Source organism: Loxodonta africana, chromosome 23 (assembly GCF_030014295.1).
Source record: "Loxodonta africana isolate mLoxAfr1 chromosome 23, mLoxAfr1.hap2, whole genome shotgun sequence".
Lineage (NCBI taxonomy): Eukaryota > Metazoa > Chordata > Mammalia > Proboscidea > Elephantidae > Loxodonta > Loxodonta africana.
Window position 1 is genome coordinate 64,081,703 of NC_087364.1, and position 21,800 is coordinate 64,103,502.

A 21,800-nucleotide genomic window follows, 5' to 3' on the forward strand; every position below is an offset into this window, starting at 1 on the left:
GGATTTCTGGGAGTTAGCTTAAAGCAATACCCTCCGTAGGTCTCCTACTTTTACTTAAATTGTATGTTTTTGGGGATGGCAGGAGTGGCTGATGAACATTACAGGTGATGAGGAAAAGCAATGGGCTAAGGCTTTCAGGATTCGTCCACTGTCTAGTGTTCTGTTCCTTTATGTTACTTTTCTTGATGTCAATTCTTTACTTCCAAGCAAATGACACTCCAGCTAGTAGTAGCACAGTATTCTTTTATTCTTATTCCTATTTTTATTTTAGCTGCCATCAACTGGATGTCTTCAATATCTTAAAACTCAATGTAACATTCTTTATAAAAGCCATACTCTTCCCACTGAGAACACCCTGATACACTCTGCTCCCCCTTCACATTGACACTACTATTCTTACAATCTCATAAACCAGACATCTGTCGTCACTGACCCATCTCCTTTACCCACCCTATTCTGTCATTTGTCTTTTCTTATTACATCCCCATGGATATACTTCAGATGAAAATAATGTGGATTTCTGTGGAATACCTGAGCTAAACATTCCAGACCAGGTGGGCAGTTTGGCATAGGAGTTGGCACTGGCATCCATGTTACTGGGACATACTGATTTGGCACAGGATATTTGCCAGGCTGATACTGAATAGGCTGGGTACGACCAGTTGGCTGATACATAGGGAAGGTACTGGGATGCTGTGGACTGTAGTATCCCAGAGGCAAGCCTCCTTGATAGCCTGCAGGTGGAAAGGAAGCTGGTCCAGGGGGCCCTGTGTGCAAAAACAAACGTGAGTATTATACGTTACTAAGAGTTAAACATATGGAGCTTAATATGACTTTTTAAACAAAGATGATTTAGGTCACATGACATATTCTTAAAAATAACAAGAGGCTTCATTTTCAGAAGGCTACCATGTACTAAGGTAACTTACAGATTGCTAACTCATTTAATACTCTCAAACCTTATGGCATTATTATCCCCATTTCACAGATGCAAAAATAAGCTTTGAAACATTAAGTAATTTATTAGCATCTCTATGTCTTACATTGTTGTGGGATTAGCATAAGGCTTGGCACATAAATTTTTGTTATTACGTTTCTTGTTATTGTTTTTTAAGACCACAAAGACAGTGTTGTTGTTGATATTGTTAGCTGATATCAAGTTGACTCTGACTCATGGTGGCCTTATTATGACAGAAAAAAACACCGTCCAGTCCTGAGCCATCTTTACAATCATTGTTATGTTTGTTTGAAGCCATTTAACTTCAGGAAAAAACAAAACAAACCTTGTTGCCATTGAGTTGATTCTGACTCATAGCGACCCTACAGGACAGAGTAGAGCTGCCCCAAAGGGTTTCCAAGGAGCGCCTGATGGATTCGAACTGGTGACCTTTTGGTTAGCAGCTGTAGCTCTTAACCACTATGCCACCAGAGTTTGAGGTGCACTTTTAATAACTACGCTGTCTGCCTAGGATTCAATCATTTGTTTATGCCCTCATTATCTAGTTCCCAAACTGTTCACCATCCTGACATCTCTTAGCTTTCGTTTCTGAAACTTATGCCTCCACCATTCCTCTATCCCCTACCTCCAACCAGTGATTTGACAAATTTTGACTGCATCATTATGAACCACAGCCAAGGGAAACAGATTTTCTTAGAGATACAGTACTTTGCAACATTTTATTAACAATACTTATAATATCTAATTAGCATGCAACAACAAATATGTGACTTCAGGATTTTTTTCTTTAATCAAGGGTCTCTTAAGATGAGCACTGATAACTGCATTTCATAATGATTTTTTAAAATTCCAAGAATCACCATCATGTAGATATGAGAATACCCATGCTGCCAAGATGTACCTATAATTATCAGGAAATTTCTGAATTTTTTTATCTTTAATATCTTTGTAGCCCTGGTTGGCTACAAAGAAGTGCCTATTCCTAATGTTTTATAGCCTTAACTGAAATCCCGTGTGTGGTAGAGCCACAAGCAGCCCACCAGGGCCTCTCTCTAAAGTGCCAGAAAGGCCAAGCTCTGACAAAGAAAGAATCTTCTTCTAATAGAGATTTTAAAAATATCTTGTGGAAAGGCCGTGACTGAAAACAAAATAAGTCAAAATGCCTCATTTTAAGATTTCACTAAAGACCTATTTTTGTTAAAATTAAATAAACCAACTTTATGTGAACAGAGAATCCCAGCTGAGACTTGACCTGCAAAATCTGCTAAAGCTTTGATGGCTAGACATGAAGCGAGTTTGCCTTTTTAAAAATAGAATTAGATTTTCTAGATTTCTAAGGCTGGATGTCTGAATTCATTTCTTAGTTTTAGGAAAAAAGAGTGGGAGATACTGGTCCAAGCAGCATATTTGTTGAAAAGACTATTCTGTCCCCCATTAAATTATTTTGGCACCCTTGTTGAAAAATAATTGACCATAAATATAAGGTTTATTTCTGGACTCTCAATTTTACTCTATTGATCTATATATCTATCCTTATGGCAGTACCACACTCTCTTGATTACTGAAATTTTGTTCTAAGTTTTGAAATCAGGAATTGAGGCCTGATTTGTCCAAATCTGTGCTTTTTCAATACTATTTTGGCTACTCTGGGTCCCTTGCATTTCCATATGAATTTTAGGATCAGCTTTTCAATTTCTGCAAAAAAGGCTCTTAAGGTTTTGATAAGAACTGTATTGCTCACATAGACCAATTTGAAGACTGCCGTATTAACAAAATTTGAAGAAGACTGACATCTTCCAATCTAGGAACATGATGTCTTTCCATTTATTTGTGCCTTCGTTTATTTCTCTTAAAAATGTTTTGTAGTTTTTAACATTCCGCATCCCACTTTGGTGGGTGGTGTCTGGGGTCTTAAACACTAGCAAGAGGCCATCTAAGATGCATCAATTGGTCTCAATCCACCTGGAGCAGAGGAGAATGAAGAACACCAAAGACACAAGGTAATTATGACCCCAAGAGACAGAAAGGGCCACATAAATCAGAGACTACATCAGCCTGAGACCAGAAGAACTAGATGCTGCCCAGCTACAGCTGTTGACTGCCCTAACAGGGAACACAACAGAGAATCCCTGATGGAGCAGGTGAGCAGTGGAATGTAGACCTCAAATTCTCCTAAAAAGCCCAGACTTAATGGTCTGACTGAGACTAGAAGGACACTGGAGGTCATGGTCCCCAGACCTTCTGTTAGCCCAGGACTGGAACCATTCCCAAAACCAACTCTTCAGAAAGGGGTTGGACTGGACTATAAGATAGGAAATAATACTGGTGAGGAGTGAGCTTCCTGGCTCAGGTAGACAGATGAGACTATGTGAGCAGCTCTTGTCTGGAGGGGAGATGAGAAGGCACAGGGGGGTGGAAGCTGGCTGAATGGACACAGGGAATACAGGGTGGAGAGAGGGAGTGTGCTGTCTCATTAGGGGGAGAGCAACTAGGAGTACACAGCAAGGTGTATATAAATTTTTGTATGAGAGACTGAGTTGATTTGTGAACTTTCATTTAAAGCACAATAAAAAGGAAAAAATTAAAAATTTTTTTTTGTAGTTTTTAGCGTATAAGTATTATGATTCTTTTATTAAATTTATCCCTCAGTATTTTATAATTTTTGATGCCACTGTATATGGAATTATATCCTTACTTTCATCTTCAGATTGTTCATTGCTAGTGTATAGAAATGTAATTGATTTTTGTATATTGATCTCGTGTTATTAATGCCACATTGCTGAACTCATTAGTTTTTTGTGTGTGTCTATGTATTCCTTAGGATTTTTTATGTACAAGATCATGTCATCTGTAAACAGAAATAGCTTTGTTGTTTCCTTTCCAATTTGGATGTCTTTTATTACTTTCTTGCCAAATGGCCCTGGCCAGAATTCCAGGATAATGTTGAGCAGAAGTGGTGACAGCAGACATCCTGTCTTGCTGCTAATCTCATGGGAAAAACATCCAGTCTTTCACTGTTAAATATGATGTTGCTGTTGTTAGGTGTTGTCAAGTCAGTTCCGACTCATAGCAACCCTAGGTACCACAGAATGAAACACTGCCCAGTCCTGCACCATGCTCACAATCGTTGTCATGCTTGAGCCCATAGTTGCAGCCGCTGTGTCAATCCATCTTGTTGAGGGTCTTCCTCTCTTTCCCAGACCCTCTGCTTTACCAAGCATGATGTCCTTCTCCAGGGACTGATGCCTCCTGACAACATGTCCAAAGTATGTAAGATGCAGTCTCACCATCCTTGCTTCTAAGAAGCATTCTGGTCGTACTTCCTCCAAGGCAGATCTGTTCGTTCTTTTGGCAGTCCCTGGTATATTCAATATTCTTCGCCAACACCACAATTCAAAGGCATCAATTCTTCTTTGGTCTTCCTTATTCATTGTCCAGCTTTCACATACATATGATGCGATTGAAAATACCACGGCTTGGGTCAGGAGCACCTTAGTCTTCAAGGTGACATCTTTGCTTTTCAACACACTGCCCAATGCAATGCGTCTTTTGATTTCCTGACTGCTGCTTCCGTAGGTGTTGATTGTGGCTCCAAGTGAAATGAAATTCTTGACAACTTCAATCTTTCCCTGTTTATCATGATGTGGTTTATTGGTCCAGTTGTGAGAATTTTTGTTTTCTTTATGTTGTTTTTTTTTGTTTTTTTTTTTTATGTTTTTTTTATGTTGAGGTATAATCTATGTGAAGGCCATGGTCTTTGATCTAAATATGATGTTAGCTATGGGGTTTCTGTAGATACATTTATTGGATTGAGAAAATTCTCTTCTGTATTGTTTATCATAAAAGGGTGCTGGATTTTGGATTTCTCCAAATGCTTCTTTTGCGTCTATTGATGGAGATGATTGTGTAGATGTTGTCCTATTCTATTAACATGGGGTTTCTGTAGATACATTTATTGGATTGAGAAAATTCTCTTCTGTATTGTTTATCATAAAAGGGTGCTGGATTTTGGATTTCTCCAAATGCTTCTTTTGCGTCTATTGATGGAGATGATTGTGTAGATGTTGTCCTATTCTATTAACATAATGTATATATAGATTTTTGAATGTTAAGTCAACCTCACATTCTTGGAATAAATCCTACTTGGTCATGCTTCATACTCCTTTTTATGTGTTGCTGGGTTTGGCTTTCTAGTATTTTGTTGAGGATTTTTGCCTCTGTGTTCATAAGGGCAACTGGTCTGTTGTTTTCTTTTCTTGTGATGTTTTTGTCTGGTTTTGGTATTAGGGTCATAGTGATTGTTGTGGATTGAATACATCCCCCCAAAATATGTGTTGTAAATCTTAATCTCTGTGCCTGTGTTTATAATCCCCTGTGGAAATGGGTTGTTTTTGTTCTGTTAATGAGGCAGAATAGTACAGGGTGCATTTTGAGTCAACCTCTTTTGAGATATAAAAAGAGATTAAACAAGGAAGCAGAGAGAGAGAGAGATGGGTAAGAAAAGTGTCAAGACACAAAAGGATCTCCAAGAAACCAGGAAGCAGAAGCTGATGAGAAAAAGACCTTCCTCCAGTGCTCTTCCTCTAGAGCCGGCACCCTGAATTCAGACTTCTAGCCTCCTCAACTGTGAGAAAATAAATTTCTGTTTTTTAAAGCCACCCATGTGCAGTATTTCTGTTACAGCAAGACTAGATAACTAAGAGTGACCTCATAGAAAAGACTTTATAAAGTCAGTTGGCAAGTGTTCATGCTTCTATTTTTTGGAAGAGTTTGTGAATAATTAGTGCTAATTCTTCTTTGGAAACCCTGGTGGTGTAGTGGTTAAGCACTATGGCTGCTAACCAAAAGGTATGCAGTTCAAATCCACCAGGCACTCGTTGGAAACCCTATGGGGCAGTTTATGAGTCAGAATCAACTTGACAGCAACGGGATTTTTTTTTTTTTAATTTTTCTTTAAACATTTGTTAGGACTAGTTGTTTTATAGTGTTATTCAAGTCTTCCATTTCCTTGTTGTTCTTCTGTCTAGTTGTTCTACCAATTATAGACACTGGTTTCCAACTACAATTGTTAGATTGTCTATTTTTCCTTTCAATTCTGTCAGTTTTTTACTTCAGGTATTTTAGGTACAAATATGCATATATAAATTTTTTTTTTTTAATTGTTACAGTCTTCTTGATGGATTGACCCTTTTATCATTATAAAATGTCCTTCTTTATCTCTAGTAACATTTCTTGTCTTTGAGTCTATTTTGTCTGATAGTAGTGTAGCATTTTATTGATTCTTATCAACAACTAAGTTTGAGAAACATGCTTCTGATACAGTGTTTTACAAATTGTAAATTCATTAGATCAATTTAATGATTCACGATTGCAATTTTTAAAAATAAAATAGGCTAGACTGGAAAAAAGTAGAATGGAATAGAAAATAACAAACTGTATCACCAAGTTTATTGTTTAGGGAAATTTTTGTTATACACACACACATATGTACTCCTATGTACTCCTTGCTTACTGTGGGTTATAGTAAACTGTTATAAGGAAGTTTGTAAGCCTAGTGGTGATAGTTGCACAATACAATGAATGTAATTAATGCCATGAATTAGGCATGTAAAAAATGTTGAAATGGCAAAGTTTTGTTAAATATATATATCTAAATCCACCGACATCGAGTCAACTCCAACTCATAGGACCCTATAGGACAGAGTAGAAGTGACTCATAGAGTTTCCAAGGAGTGCCTGGTGGATTCGAACTGCTGACCTTCTGGTTTGCAACCAAGCTCTTCACCACTATGCCACCAACATAGATAAACATACTTGAGAATATATGTATATATATATGAAGTGTAAAAGTCATTACTCCAAAGAACCTTTTATTTAACCAATGTAAAGTAAGCAAAGATTCGTTTCTGGATTGCAGACGATGGAAACAATGCTGTAAAACTGCTGCGCATAACCATATAAGAGCTTGTATCACCATGGTTGGAGCTACCCTCTGCAGATTCCCTCCTTGAGGGAAAAAAGGAAAATCTTACCTATAGATTTAGACTGGACTTTCTTTCTGAAAATTACATTCTGCTCTTGGATGTATGTATGTACGTGTGTGTATGCTTTCTTTTTATGAATGCTCAAAAATTATAAAGATATTGATAGTCAGAACAAACTCGATGGCAACGAACAACAAAGCTATCTTATCTCAGATTACCTTTTCCAAAAACATCTTTCAACTTACTCTCAGAACTGCAATTACTAAATCAATTTTAATGTTGCGTGTCCATCTGGTTGCAAAGGAAACTATTAACACCCACCTCCCCCCCCCCCCAAAAAAAATAACCCTACAGCAGAACTGCCTCAAGGGGCAATGGGACTGCCACATTTTTCTGGGTCTTTAAAGTTTTCCGCCTTTGACAAGGTGCAGTCTTACCAGTATTCATTCTACCACTCATTTTAGTGGAAAATATTTGAGTTTTCCTTCTCTGACAGGTTTCCATCTTATACAGGTTCTGGCTTTCACAGTGGTTAAGCGCTCAGGCTGCTAACCGAAAGGTCAGCAGGTCCAATCCACAAGCCAGTCTTTGGAAGCTGGTGATACTGGATTCAAAAGTGGTTAAAGGCCAAAGAAACAATAGGTACTGGTGATACTACTTAGAAGAGTGTATAAGGGGAAGGGTAAATGGAAGAGTTGAGTGGGACAGACAGTGAAGGGCAGTACAGGGGAGGAGACCAAAGATCTCTGGAGAACACCAGTTTTTAAGGGTGGGAGACAAAGATCCTTTGAAAGAGACATAGAGTAAGCAGAGAGACAAAAAAAAAAAGAATATTGGTAGCTAGAATAATATCACATTGGAGCTAAGTGATTTAAAAAGACTTTTTTTTTTAGTATCTTTAGAAAAAATGGGAGAAATTATGTGTTTAAATTTGTTGTGAAGAATACAACTGCTTTAACGATTGCGTTTAATAGAACTCATATTGCACTGGAAATCAGATATCCACACCCCCCCCACACACACACTTTTTTTTTAACCGTTATTAAAAACAACATTGAAGAGACAGCACGGACTTGTTGATAGATGGGATATGGAAGAGTGATTCTCAGATTCTGACTTGGGCCCCTGATGGCCTTCAGCATAAAGCATAGAAGATATGAGTTTGGTAAAATTATCTCCAGAACAGGGAAAGTATAGAAAGTATGGGTTTGGTATAAAGGTATAAATTATCTTAAGAATACCAATTGTTTCATCTTTTCAACGAGCTGCTCTCTAATTTTTGTGATAGTAACGGTACAATCTTAACATAAAAATACCTCATGTAATAAATGTGACAATCAAGAAATCAGACAAAAAAATTACAATTTAGATTATGGGGCACAGAGGTTATAGTTCTAAGAAAAATTATATACAAATGTATGCAATTGGATGATTTTTTTATGAGTATGTTAACAGAGGTGAAAGAAAAAACATGATCAAATTGTACGTGGGAAGCTAGCACATTACATTCCTCTTTGAGCTTTGACGATCCCTGGTGGCAAAGTGGTTGAGAACTTGGCTGCTAACCAAAAGGCTGGCAGTTTGAATCTACCTTGGAAACTCTATAGGGTGGTTCTAGTTGCTATGAGTTGGAATTGACTTGATGGCAATGGTTTTGGGGTTTTTTTTGGTTTTGAGCTTTGAAGTTGCCATTTAGGGTTATGATTGGCTCTGCAGATAAACAAAACATGTTTTAACTTTGTTTAACTATATTATCCCACACATATTTTAATTAAAATCTCTGTATGAAACATCACCTTGCCAAATCCAGTATGAGAAACACTGCTTTATGGGGTTTGCAATTTCTTATTTTGAACATCATCCTTTTTATTTTAAGAAATGATGACATTTTCTCTCTAAATAGGCTACATGAAACAAAAGTTTATTAAGATATTCTTTTAACCATATTTGGGGCAAAATTATTTTCTTTTGGAACATATATTCAGTACTATAATGCAAACGGAAGTTTTAAATTTAATTTGTTGTTGTTAGGTGCTGTCCAGTTGGTTCCAACTCATAGCAACCCTATACACAACAGAACGAAACTGCACCACCCCACAACTGTTGCTACGCCTGATCCCATTGTTTCAGCCATTGTGTCAATCCATCTCGTTGAGAGTCTTCCACTTTTTCACTGACCCTCTACTTTACCAAGCATGATGTCCTTCCCCAGGGACTCATCCTTCCTGGTAACATGTCCAAAGTATGTGAGAAGTAGTCTTGCCATCCTTGCTTCTAAGGAGCATTCTGGTTGTACTTCTTCCAAGACAGATTTGTTTGTTCTTTTGGCAGTCCACAGTATAATTCAATACTCTTCGCCAACACCACAGTTCAAAGTTGTCAATTCTTCAGTCTTCCTTATCCACTGTCCAGCTTTTGCATGCGTACGAGGTGACTGAAAACACTATGGCTTGGGTCAGGTACACCTTAATCCTCAAGGTGACATCTTTGCTTTTTAACACTTTAAACAGATCTCTCGCAGCTGGTTTGCCCAATGCAATGCATCTTTTGATTTCTTGACTGCTGCTTCCATGGGTGTTGATTGTGGACCCAAGTAAAACGAAATCCTTGACAACTTCAATCTTTTTCTCTGTTTATCATGATATTGCTTATTGGTCCAGTTGTGAGGATTTTTGTTTTTTTCGTGTGTGTTGAGGTGTAGTCCATACTAAAGGCTGGGGTCTTTGATCTTCATCAGTAAGTGCTTCAAGTCCTCTACATTTTCAACAATCAAGGTTGTGTCATCTGCATAACACAGGTTGTTAATGAATCTTCCTCTAATCTTGATGCACTGTTCTTCTTCATATAGTCCAACTTTTCGGATTATTTGCTCAGCATACAGAATGAATAGCTATGGTGAAAGGATATAACCCTGACACACACCTTTCCTGACTTTAAACCACGCAGTATCCCCTTGTTCTGTTCAAACAACTGCCTCTTCATGAGCCCAATTAAGTGTTCTGGAATTCCCATTCTCCACAATGTTATCCATAATTTCTTACGAACCACACAGTCGAATGCCTTTGCCTAGTCAATAAAACACAGGTAAACATCTTTCTGGTATTCTTTGCTTTCAACCAGGATCATTCTGAAATCAGCAATGATATCCCTGGTTTCACATCCTCTTCTAAATCCAGCTTGAATTTCTGGCAGCTCCCTGTCAATAAACTGCTGCAGCTGCTTTTGAACTTCAACATAATTTTGCTGACATATGATATTGATGATATTGTTCAATAACTTCTGCATTCGGTTGGATCACCTTCTTGGGAATAGGCATAAATATGGATCTTTTCCAGTTGGTTGGCCAGGTAGCAGTCTTCCAAATTTCTTGGCATAGGTGAGTGAACACTTCTAGCGCTGCATCCATTTCTTGAAACATCTTAATTGGTATTCCATCAATTCCCGGAGTTTTGTTTTTCCCCAGTATCTTCAGTACATCTTGGACTTCATTCTTCAGTACCATCAGTTCCTGCTCATATGTTACCTCCTGAAATGGCTGAATGTCAACCAATTCTTTTTGGTATAGTGATTCTGTGAATTTCTTCCATCTTCTTTTGATGCTTCCTGCGTCATTTAAAATTTTCCCGGTAGAATCCTTCAGTATTGCAACTCGAGGCTTGAATTTTTTCTTCAGTTCTTTTAGCTTGAGAAATGCTGCACTTGTTCTTCCCTTTTGATTTTCTAGCTCCAGGTCTTTGCACGTGTCATCATAATACTTCACTTTGTCTTCTCGATCTGCCCTTTGAAATCTTCTGTTTAGCTCTTTTACTTCATTATTTTTTCTTTCTGCTTTAGCTACTCAACATTGAAGAGCAAGTTTCAGAGTCTTTTCTGACCTCCATTTAGGTCTTTTCTTTCTCTCCTGTCTTTTTAATGACTTCTTGCTTTCCTCGTGTACGATGACCTTGATGTCATTCCACAACTCATTTGGCCTTCAGTCATTAGTGTTCAACACATGAAATCTATTCTTGAGATGGTCTTTAAATTCAGGTGGGAAATATTCAAGGCTTGTTCTAATTTTCTTCAGCTTCAATTTGAACTTGCATATGAGTAACTGATGGACTGATCCACGGTCGGCCTTGTTCTGACTGATGACATTGAGCTCTTCCATCATCTCTTTTCACAGATGCAGTCGATTTGATTCCTGTGTATTCCATCTGGTGAGGTCCATATGTATAGTCGCCATTTACGTTGGTGAAAAAAGTATTTGCAATGAAGAAGTCATTGGTCTTGCAAAATTCAATTATGCCATCTATGGTATCATTTCTACCACCAAGGTCATATCCTCTAACTACCGATCCTTCTTGTTTCCAACTTGCACATTCCAATCATCAGTAATTATCTGTGGATCCTGATTGCATGTTTGATCAACTCCAGACTGCAGAAGTTGGTAAAAATCTTCAACTTCTTCATCTTGGCCTTAGTGGTTGGTGCATTAATTTGAATATTAACCATATTAACTGATCTTTTTTCTTCCTTGTAGGCATATGGATATTATCCTAGCACTGACAGCATTGTACTTCGGGATAGATGTTGAAATGTTCTTTTTGACGATGAACGCAACACTATTCCTCTTCAAGTTGTCATTCCCAGCATAGTAGACCATACGCTTGTCCAATTCAAAATGGGCAATTCTAGTCTATTTCAGCTCACTAATGCCTAAGATCTTTGTGCATTCCATTTCATTTTTGATGATTTCTAATTTTCCTAGATTCATACTTCGTACATTCTAGGTTCCTATTATTAATGGATGTTTGCAGCCGTTCCTTCTCATTTTGAGTCATGCCACATCAGCAAATGAAGGTCCCGAAAGCTTGACTCCATCCACATCATTAAGGTCGACTCTACTTTGAGGAGGCAGCTCTTCCCCAGTGGTATTTTGAGTGCCTTTCAACCTGAGGGGCTCATCTTCCAGCACTATATCAGACAGTGTATTGCTGCTATTCATAAGGTTTTCACTGGCTAATGCTTTTCAGAAGTAGACTGCCATGTCCTTCTTCCTAGTCTGTCTTAGTCTGGAAGCTCAGCTGAAACCTTTCCGCCCTGGGTGGCCCTGTTGGTAACTGAATACCAGTGGCATAGCTTCCAGCATCACAGCAACACAGAAGCCTTCACAGTACTTCAAACGGATAGATGCGTAAGGGAAATTTAAATTAGATAAATTAATTAAAGCCAAATACTTGAAGTATAAACACAAAAACCAAACCCGTTGCCTTCAAGTCAATTCCAAGTCATAGTGACCCTATAGGACAGAGTACAACTGCCCCATAGAGTTTTCAAGGAGCGCCTGGTGGATCTGAACTGCCGACCTCTTGGTTAGCAGCCATAGCACTTAACCACTACACCACCAGGGTTTCCATTTGAAGTACAGGCATTCCTTAATATGAATTACATATTAATGCAGGGACTTATTTAGTGTCACCCTGATAGCACAGTGGTTAAGAGCTTGGCTGCTAACCAAAAGATCAGCAGTTTAAATCAACCACCTGCTCCTTGGAAAACCTATGGGGCAGCTCTACTCTGTCCTATAGAATCGCTGTGAGTCGGAATCCACCCTATGGCAATGGGTTTGGTTTTTGGTTTATCATATGTAAGTATATAGCCCAGCCACCAGGTGGCGGTCTCGGTGAATTTTTTTTACTAAATTCATAACTAAAAATTCATTAGTTGTATGCTATGCTCTACATTATTTTTCAATTTTATCTAGTTGGTTAATTTGAAGGATGTTTCTTGCTCTTGTGCTAATTTTTTGACATAGGAATAAGTAAACATTTTCCAGATGGACAGAACATAATTTTAACCAGTGTTTGCTCCTTAGAAATGGTGGAGTTTCTGTTCTTGTCACAGTGGAATCCAGGTGCTTGAATATAGTCATTGGTGAATTTAAGGTCGATTATGTTGAAAGTTACTGAAGGAAAATATAGAGAAATGGTCATAAACAGCTTAGTTATAATTTAGGTTTGTCAAAGCCTTGTTTTTGAGCTAGGAATAGGGGTTATACTGGATCATATCCACACAGCCTGCACAAACATGAGTGAAAAAGGAGAAGGAGGCACTGATGGGCAGGGGTTACCTGAGTTCACAGATCATAAATCAAGAGCCAAATCTGTATCTTAGCCATCATCCTGTGGGTACCGGGTTGCATTTACCCTTTTAGAGCCTAGCTCAGGTGCTGTCACCTCGAAACATACCTTTCAAATATATATTTAAAGAACTATCACTGCACCTTGTCATCATTTCCTAAGTCATTAAGAATGTATTTGAAAATATTGAATTGGCAAATGCTGTGTTATATATATTTTTACAGCAATAAAAAATGTATTTGAACAAAAACAAACAAAAAAAATTTGAACAAGAGGCTGATTAAAACTATTTTCTTGGTCAAAAGTCAGTGTATTTTTAATTTTATTTCACACGTGGCCAAAATGCTTTCTAAAAAGATTGTAGTAATTCAAATTTCCACTAGTATATAAAAGTATCCTTTTTCTTGAGTCCCTACCAGGCTCATGAAATATCTGAAAAATACGTGCCAGAACTACAAGCTCCTTACTCAGCACCCAAGACTTTTCACCTTCATTACTCTGCACTTCTCCTGCCATTTCTCCCATACACACTCCCAAAGCAGACTTTTCATGACCTTGTGCTTTGGGGCTTATTGTTCTTTTTGCCAGGCACCGTCCTTTCCCCTTTTTCTTTGAGTGGGAAACTCCACATCACGTCAGCAAAACTTGACTTCCTCAGTTAAGGCTTCCCTCAAATCCCTGGGAAGAGTCTGTTGTTCTCTTCTGTGCCTCTACGTTTTGTTCATATTTCCATAATAGAGTATGGGGACAGGCTCATTATTGGCCCAACTTTCTTCTTCAGTAGCTTGTTAATCCTTTGATGGCAGGAATCTATTCTAACTGACAGCAAATAAATTATAGCCACCCAATAGGTGTTCAATATCTATTTATTGAAATCACTCAATTGTTAATTAAAAGGAAACCTTAACTATTAGCATGGTTTTGGGAGCAGGAAGAAGTTTTGAATATTTAACTTACCTGGAACAAAATGGGAATTATAGTCTGGGACGGCATCAGGTCTTGGATCTTGCGACTTTATTTGATTTTCCATTTCACTGGCTGGTTGTTCAGGAGCTGTGGGGACTACACCTTGAGGGGAGAGAGGAGACATGATTTACAAAGGAAATAATAACTGAATGTATTTATCTGTTTACTGGTGGTATAAATCAGTGAATGCAATCGATGTAAAATAAACTGTTTTATTTCCTATAAAATATATACATTGTGTATGTTAGGTATCACCTATTTATGCATTTCGTGGATTTTTAGACTGAACATTCAGAGTGACCCTAAAGGACAGAGTAGAACTGCCCTATAGAGTTTCCAAGGCTGTAAATCTTTACGGAAGCAGACTGCCACATCTTTCTCCCTTGGAGCTGCTAGTGGGTTTGAACCGCCAACCTTTCGGTTAGCAGCCGAGTGCTTTAACCACTGTGCCACCAGGGCTCCTTAGACTGAACATTGATTAAAAAATAGAACTGAGCAACTATATCATGCTTGTGATCAAAGTGACCTGCCATACTAGTGGTTCAGCTGGCTCTTTTCGGCATAAATTAATTTCTTCCGAGGTAGCAGAAAGTCTTTATTCTATTATATAATATGGAGAATGCAGGCAACTATAAAGTAAATTTGAATTTTTTCCCAAACCCTTTTAGGAAAGTGACTGTCTAAATAAATTCAAACCAGAGCACCAATAAATGCTTAATGGCTTACAAGGCAATGAGACATGACTTAGTTGTTGTTGCCAGTCAGTCCTGTTTTGCCTTATTCTTCCTACCAACAACCAAGGTCACTGAAATTACTGCAAGGGAGATGCTGAGGCCACTTGTCACAATGTTTCACCTGATCCCTTCACTTAGATTGGAGGAATTTCTCCCTGGACGCAGTATCAGGAATAGTTCTGCGTCTCCACAGGACAAGCTGACTTCTCTATCAGAAAACACAAGCTTCACAATCGTGGCTTCCTCTCCTTCTATCAGTGCAAGAAAATGCAGGGCCCACTTTCCAGTCCCCCTCTATCAAGGTGGAAACCCTGGTGGAGTAGTGGCTAAGAGCTACAGCTGCTAACCAAAAGGCCAGCGGTTCAAATCCACCAGGCACTCCTTGGAAGCCCTATGGGGCAGTTCTACTCTGCCCTATAGGGTCACTGTGAGTCTGAATCAACTCGATGGCAGTGGGTTTGGTTTTGGTTCTATCAAGATAGGCTGTCCTGGCTTTTTATTCTCTTCTCTCTTCTGGCACATTTACTTTCCCACGCTATTTTTCATTTATCTAGTTGTTCCCACATACTTTCAATATTTTTCAGTACATAGAAACCAAGGTAAGTCCCTTTTAATCCATGTAGTTAGACAGGATTGTGCACATATATAAATGAATAGATGTATTTATATTCCCCAAATGTTAAATAACAACAAAAACCACTTCAAAATAAAATACATTCAATATTTTTATGAGGAAAGCAATCACACAATTCACATTTGTAAAGTAAGCATATTCAAAATTTGTTCATCAAAGACTTACCTGACATTTCGAAGAATTCTAATTAATCCTGAAAAAGAAAACATTTTAATGTCTTAAAATACATAAGTATATATATTATACTACTATTTTTTAATAATATGTAGAATAAGTTTTCTAATTATTTAGCCTCAAATTCTTTCTTATTCATTCCTTCGTTAAGTCAACAAATACATACGGAGTGCCTATTATGTTCCAGGCACTACTGCAGATGTTAAAATACAGCAGAAAATCAGACAGGATGTTCACCCTGCTGGTGATTGTATTCCATGGGGTAAAATTTTAAAAAATGCTAACAAACACTTAAATTTATATAGAACTAAGCCATTGTCATCAAGTCAATTCCAAGTAATAGTGACCCTCTAGGATGGTGTAGAGCTGCCTCTTAGGGTTTCCAAGGAGTAGCTGGTAGATTTGAACCACTGACCTCTGGGTTGGCAACTGTAGCTCTTAACCCCTGCGCCACCAAAAAAAAAAAAAACCCAATGCCGTCGAGTTGATTCCTGCGCCACCAGGGCTCCTTAAATGGCACAGTTATATAGAAAACAAAGTATAAGGTTTAGGAATAAATGACAGATGGATGGGGAGTGCCAGAAGGGCCAGGGAAAGCCACTCTGAGGAGTGACAATAGAGCTATTTGAACTACAAAACGAGGCATCCTGCTAAAATTTAAGAAGATGGGAAAGTGAGGGCAAAGGCCCCCAAGATGGGAATGATCTTGAAATATTCAAGGAGAGAAACAGGCCAGGTGTGACTGGGATAGACTGAATGAAGAGAACAGAGGTCAGAGATGTAGATGGAAGTGAGATCATATCAAAGGCCACGGGAAGACGTTTGGGTATGTGGTAACCTGTATAGTTAGGAAGTCTCTCAAGGATTATCCTCAGTGGAGTGATCAGATTTGATTTACACTTTATCTTGCAGGGTTGGTGGGGGGAGCAAGAGTGGACACAGGGTTAATGAGGGTGCAGCTGCAGTAACCCAGGCAAGAGTTGATGCTGGCTCAGCCTGGGGAGGTAACACTGGAGAGGATTAGAGTGGCCAGATGCATGACATGGTTCGGAAGGAACTATAGGAACTGCTGATGGACTGAGGTAAAGGGAGGAGTCAAGGAGAGTTGTCATTTTTTTTTGACCACAGCAACTGGGCTATTACAACATCATTAACTGAGCTATGCCCAGGAGCCATTCTGCAGGAGAAAAGACCTGGAGATCTGCTCTTGTAAAGACTTCAGCCTAGGAAGTCCTAGGGGCAGTTCTCCTCTGTCATATAGAGTTGCTATGAGTCAGAATCGACTCAACAGCACACAACAAAAACAACTGAGCTACAGAGAAAGACACTGGGGGCCAAGAAGATGGTGAGGACTGGGGAGGGAAGTGATCAAAAGTTCAAAATGGGCCATTTTATGCTTAAGGAGAAGCCAAAAGACAAGGTAAACATTTTAACTAAAAATACGTACAGGTGAAAATTATGAGAATAACCAGAGAAGAAAACTAGAAGTTGAGAAGAGATTTGAAACAAGAGGCGTGGCTGGGTACAGATTTAATGGATTCAATTCAGCCAAAGAATAAAAAAGAGAAGTTATAATCAGGGAAAGGAATTTCAGAGTTTCCACATTCTGGGTGAAGACAAATAACAAGAACATCAACAAAGGCTGTGATTTACTGAATGCCGCTTAAGGGTCAGGCAAAGGTCCAAACACTTTTCATATACTCTAACTGTACAACATCTCTCTAAGATACAGGTTGTCAGCCCCGTTTTACAGATGGGAAAATGGGTTCAGAGAGACTAAGTAACTTAACCATATAGCTTAGTAAATGATTAACCCTGCTGAAGTCAAGTAGTACTTTAAAATACCTTACAATTCATCAATATGGATACTGAGTTGACACAGTGACAGTATTCGTGCCATATGTCAGTATTTAGACTCCCATCCCAAATGACTGTCTTGCCAAGTTTGGGGCAAAGAGACTAATCAGGCTTGGACCATCTCCACTCTAACTCTGGAGCCCAAGTTAGTGGTATAATATCCTATATGTCTCTACAGGTAAAAAAAGTATGCTGCGGCACACAGAAAGGCCAGACACAACTGGGACCAGCCAAAAGAGTTTAAGGAATTGCTCCTACCCCTGCCATAATGAGAATCCCTGGTGTTTCGGGACACAACCACACCTTTCTAGAGTCTTAAATCCTTGACACTCCTAAGTATGTACCCTGGAGAAACTCTCACACATATACAGGGGATACGAATAAAAATGTTCTCGACATCACTGTTCACAATAAAGAAAACATTTCCATTGTCCATCAATGGTGCCATAAAAAAAAAAAAATAGTGCTATCGAGTCGATGGTAGACCAGATAAATACATTGTGGTCTATTCATACAATGGAGTAGTGTACTGTAGTGAAGAAAAACTACAGCCACATGCATCAGCAAGAATGAATCTCCAAAATACAACACTAAGAAATATGGCAACTCAAGAGAACAGAGTATGATTCCATATTAGAATGCTCAAAAGCAGGAAAGCTAAATATTTTATTTTATTTTTTCTGATGCACATATGAGGGGAACCTTGAAAGAAAAGCTAGAAAGTTAATAACACACAGCTGGGGACAATGGTTACCAGTCAGGAGGGGTGATGAGGGTCAAGTGTTTTGGACTGGTCCACAAAAGGCTCTCAGCTCCTGTGAATGTTGTAGCTCTTATGCCGAGGAATAGGCGATGGGTTGTGCTAAATCTTTAAACAGTCCATGTATGATTAATATCATTTTTATATGTCTGACACTGGTTCACAATAAACAAGAACCAGTTGACAAAGATGTGTTGGCATTAATCTTTTTCTCACTAATGGTCTGTTGTTCCTTCCTTTCTAGGTTAAATCTGGGGATTCGAAGCTGTTAAGGAACAACAATGAAAACTTTTTAGAACAGATTAAGTGCCTTTGTGAAAAGAGGTTAAGTCTTTCTCTGTCTCTCTCATCGAAAAAGCAAATGTGGCGAAATTTTAATAATTGGTGGATGTAGGTGATGATGCAGATTTGAATTTTTTTCAAGAAAAAAAAAAAAAAAAACGAATTATGGACCTCAGCCCTGAAGTAGTACCTCTGGGGACAAGGCCTGGGAATCTATTTTGAAAAAGAGTCCCAGGTGGTTCTTATGATCAGTCATGGCTGAGACTGATACAGCATGAAGATGCATAGCATTTCTCAATTATGACTGGAAGAAATTACAATTCAAATCTGATTCAAGTGACTGAATAACAACTTCGGAAAAAATTAACTAATATATAAAAATGTTTTTAAAAAATAATATCAGTGAATTTAAACAAACTATAGCCACACAGAACCTCACCAAGTGCAGAAGCTCAAAGAGTTTGTTTACCTCCCCTCTCCTTTGGGCCACTTCTTTCTTTTATTGTACCACCGTACCTTCTCAGTCCCTTCTTAGACATTGTCACAACACAGGTTTGACAACCATGTTACATATGGCAGGATAACTTCCTGTTGGTACAACCATGAATGTTAACTTAATCCTTGCTTAACTTTCCCTGAACTATTTCACATTTCCCAATCACTCAGCAATAGCAAAAACTGCCACAAGTTGAAGAGACTGACTTTTGACTCCATATCAGATGGAGACAAGATGAGAAAGCTGAGCTGTCTCTCCATAACAGGCTAATATCACATGGTGCAAAGGGCTCTTGATGGCAGAAGCCTTGGCATTTTCAGGGCACAGGCTGCATACAGGGGAATCTGAGCATGCTGGGGAATATAATAAAGAGGAAAGGAGACCTGGACTGGATATGACAAGGTTGGTGAAAGCTGCAGTTCACAAGGTAGCCCTGACATCTTAAATGACATCGTCTGCAGAAGAGAACATGTACACAGTGATCACTTGCTGGAGCCAATACTGCAGCTGTGTTATATACTCCCTTGACCAAAAAGTACACATAACACCTGTTGAATTTCACCGTTTGTAAACCACGACACACTAACAGAGCTCAACAAAACCACAAGTTCTATAGCCCACATCATGGATATTTGAAACTTCAATCACAAAATCGAGAAGGATGTCCAGCCCTTTACAGCTGACTACTTACTGGAAGCTGTCCTGGAGTCTGGGCAAGGGCGCCTCTGGACATACAAAACTCTTGCAATTCTCTTGGAACAAGCCTTGGAATCCTGCATCTGCTTCTAAAACCCTGGGTCCTGCCTCTCTCCAGTGCCTTCAGCACCGAGAGGAAAGAAGGAAAGCAAGAGGTCACTGTCTGAACAATTCCTTCCGCTACTTACCAGGGCCAGGAGAAATATCTAATTTTTGCAAAGCCCTATTGCAGCTACCACAACCCCCATCTTTCTCTACAGGGTTGATATGTAACAGTTAGGAGATGATATCTTTTGAACACAGGATATGATACTTGCACGATGCAGAAGATTGGGGGCTGGTAAATGGCATCTGTCAGCATATTTTACACAACATGGACAGTGGTCCTGAGCGTGGGCATTAATCCCAGGTCTACAAAAGAACGACCTAATCTGTCCTGGAAGAAATACAACCAGAATGCTCCTTAGAAGCAAAGATGGTGAGACCAAGTCTCACATACTTTGGACATGTTATCCAGAAGGATCAGTCCCCGGAGAAGGACACCATGCTTGGTTAAGTAAAGGGCAGTGAAAAAGAGGAAGACCCTCAATGAGACGGATTGACACAGTGGCTGCAACAATGGGCTCAAATGTAACAATGATTGTGAGGATGGCACAGGACCGGGCAGTGTTTTGTTCTGTTGTACAAAGGGCCGCCATGAGTCAGGACTGACTCAATGGTACCTAACAACAATACCTAATAGCTGTGTGACCTTGTGTGACCTCTCTGTTCTCCTGTTATCCTGTGTAACATGGGCATGATGATGGTGGGATCCACCTCATGGAACCGTTATGAAGACTAATATGATCACACTTGGAAAATATTTAAAACAGTGCCTGGCACACAGCAAGCCCTCAATAAAGCTGCATTTTTACTATTATTTCACTAGGTAAAATGTACCTAGAAACCAAGCGTAAATGTCTGTATTCAAATGTATTATTAAAAAAGCTGTCATTTTTCAGCCATTCAACCTGTATTACCGACCATCCAAGCGTAAGACATTATGGTGGGCATGGTGCTGCTACCACTAACTTCCTCCTTCACGCCTCCACCAGCTATGCTTCTGGCAGGTACAATTTTATCAGTATTGTTTATGCTGTTTCCAATTGGAAAGAAGCAGGAGAAAAAAGAGAGAGAGAGAGAAACAGTGCTGAAGGGCTCTGTCATGAGTTATGTCACCCCAAAATATATGTTGAAATCCTAACTGTTGTATCTATAAATATGGCTCTGTTTGGAAAAAGAGGAGTTTGTTTTGCTATGTTCACGAAGTCATACCAGTGTAGGGTGTGTCCTAAACCTAATCATTTCTGAGTTATAAAAAGGGCAGATTAGACACAGAGACACACAGGGAAGACATCATATGAAGACACGCACACAGCAGATGCAGCTACAAATCCAGAAACTCCGAGCATTGTCAGCTATCAGAAGCTGAAATGGACAAAGGACTTCCTTCTAGAAGCTAGCCCTTGATTTTGGACTTCTAGCCTCCTTAACCGTGAGAAAAGTAAGCTCCTGTTCTTTAAAGCCACCCACCTGGGTATTTTGGTCATGGCAGCACTAGGTAACTAAAACAGGCTGTTTTCCCATTTCTAGCCAAAGGAAAGACAAAGTAGAAAATAATTTAAATCTGCACAGGATTCGCTTTTAGTTCCATGTAGCAACATCAATGTTATATTATTCAGATGAATGAACTTATCTAGTAATAAATTTTAAAAGTGCACATATTCTAAATGCATTAAAGACATCTAAAATGTAGAGAACATAATGTTCTTTTATCTTCTATATATTTATGTGTCTCTCTCTGTGGTAGATATGTTACTCACAACACCTGCCATTCCCACTAACCCTTCCAGAGGAAAACAGTAAGAGCCGATCTAAGTGGTTATGTTTTGCCCTGTATGACCCTGTCCCTAGAGCTGATTGGTTCAGGGTGGACACCTGACCAAAAGGCATCCAATCAATAGGCTGGTCAGCAATTCACCTCATAACCTAGCATGCACACATGTAAAATCTGGGTTAATCCCACCGTTTCTTTCTTGGAAATTTAAGCAGGGAAAATTCCAAGAAAGTAAGGCTTGGTAGGATGCTTAGAGAGAAA

At 39.0% G+C, this 21,800-nt stretch overlaps 1 protein-coding gene across 8 annotated transcripts in view; it reads right to left on the reverse strand.

Annotated features, from left to right (window-relative positions):
- Positions 1 to 21,800, reverse strand: part of PLSCR4 (phospholipid scramblase 4) — a 76,698-nt gene that overhangs the window by 23,598 nt on the left and 31,300 nt on the right. For 7 of the 8 annotated variants that reach the window (XM_064275570.1, XM_003416217.4, XM_023555445.2 and 4 more), the window contains 3 exons: positions 15,564 to 15,591; positions 14,022 to 14,132; positions 532 to 767 (listed from right to left, as the gene is read on the reverse strand). In XM_064275570.1, the coding sequence (XP_064131640.1) occupies positions 532 to 767; positions 14,022 to 14,132; positions 15,564 to 15,570 (354 nt within the window). In that variant the 5' untranslated portion in view covers positions 15,571 to 15,591. Of the gene's footprint in view, positions 1 to 531; positions 768 to 14,021; positions 14,133 to 15,563; positions 15,592 to 19,658; positions 20,746 to 21,800 lie in introns of those variants that run through there. The other variant, XM_023555448.2, reaches the window with a different exon arrangement.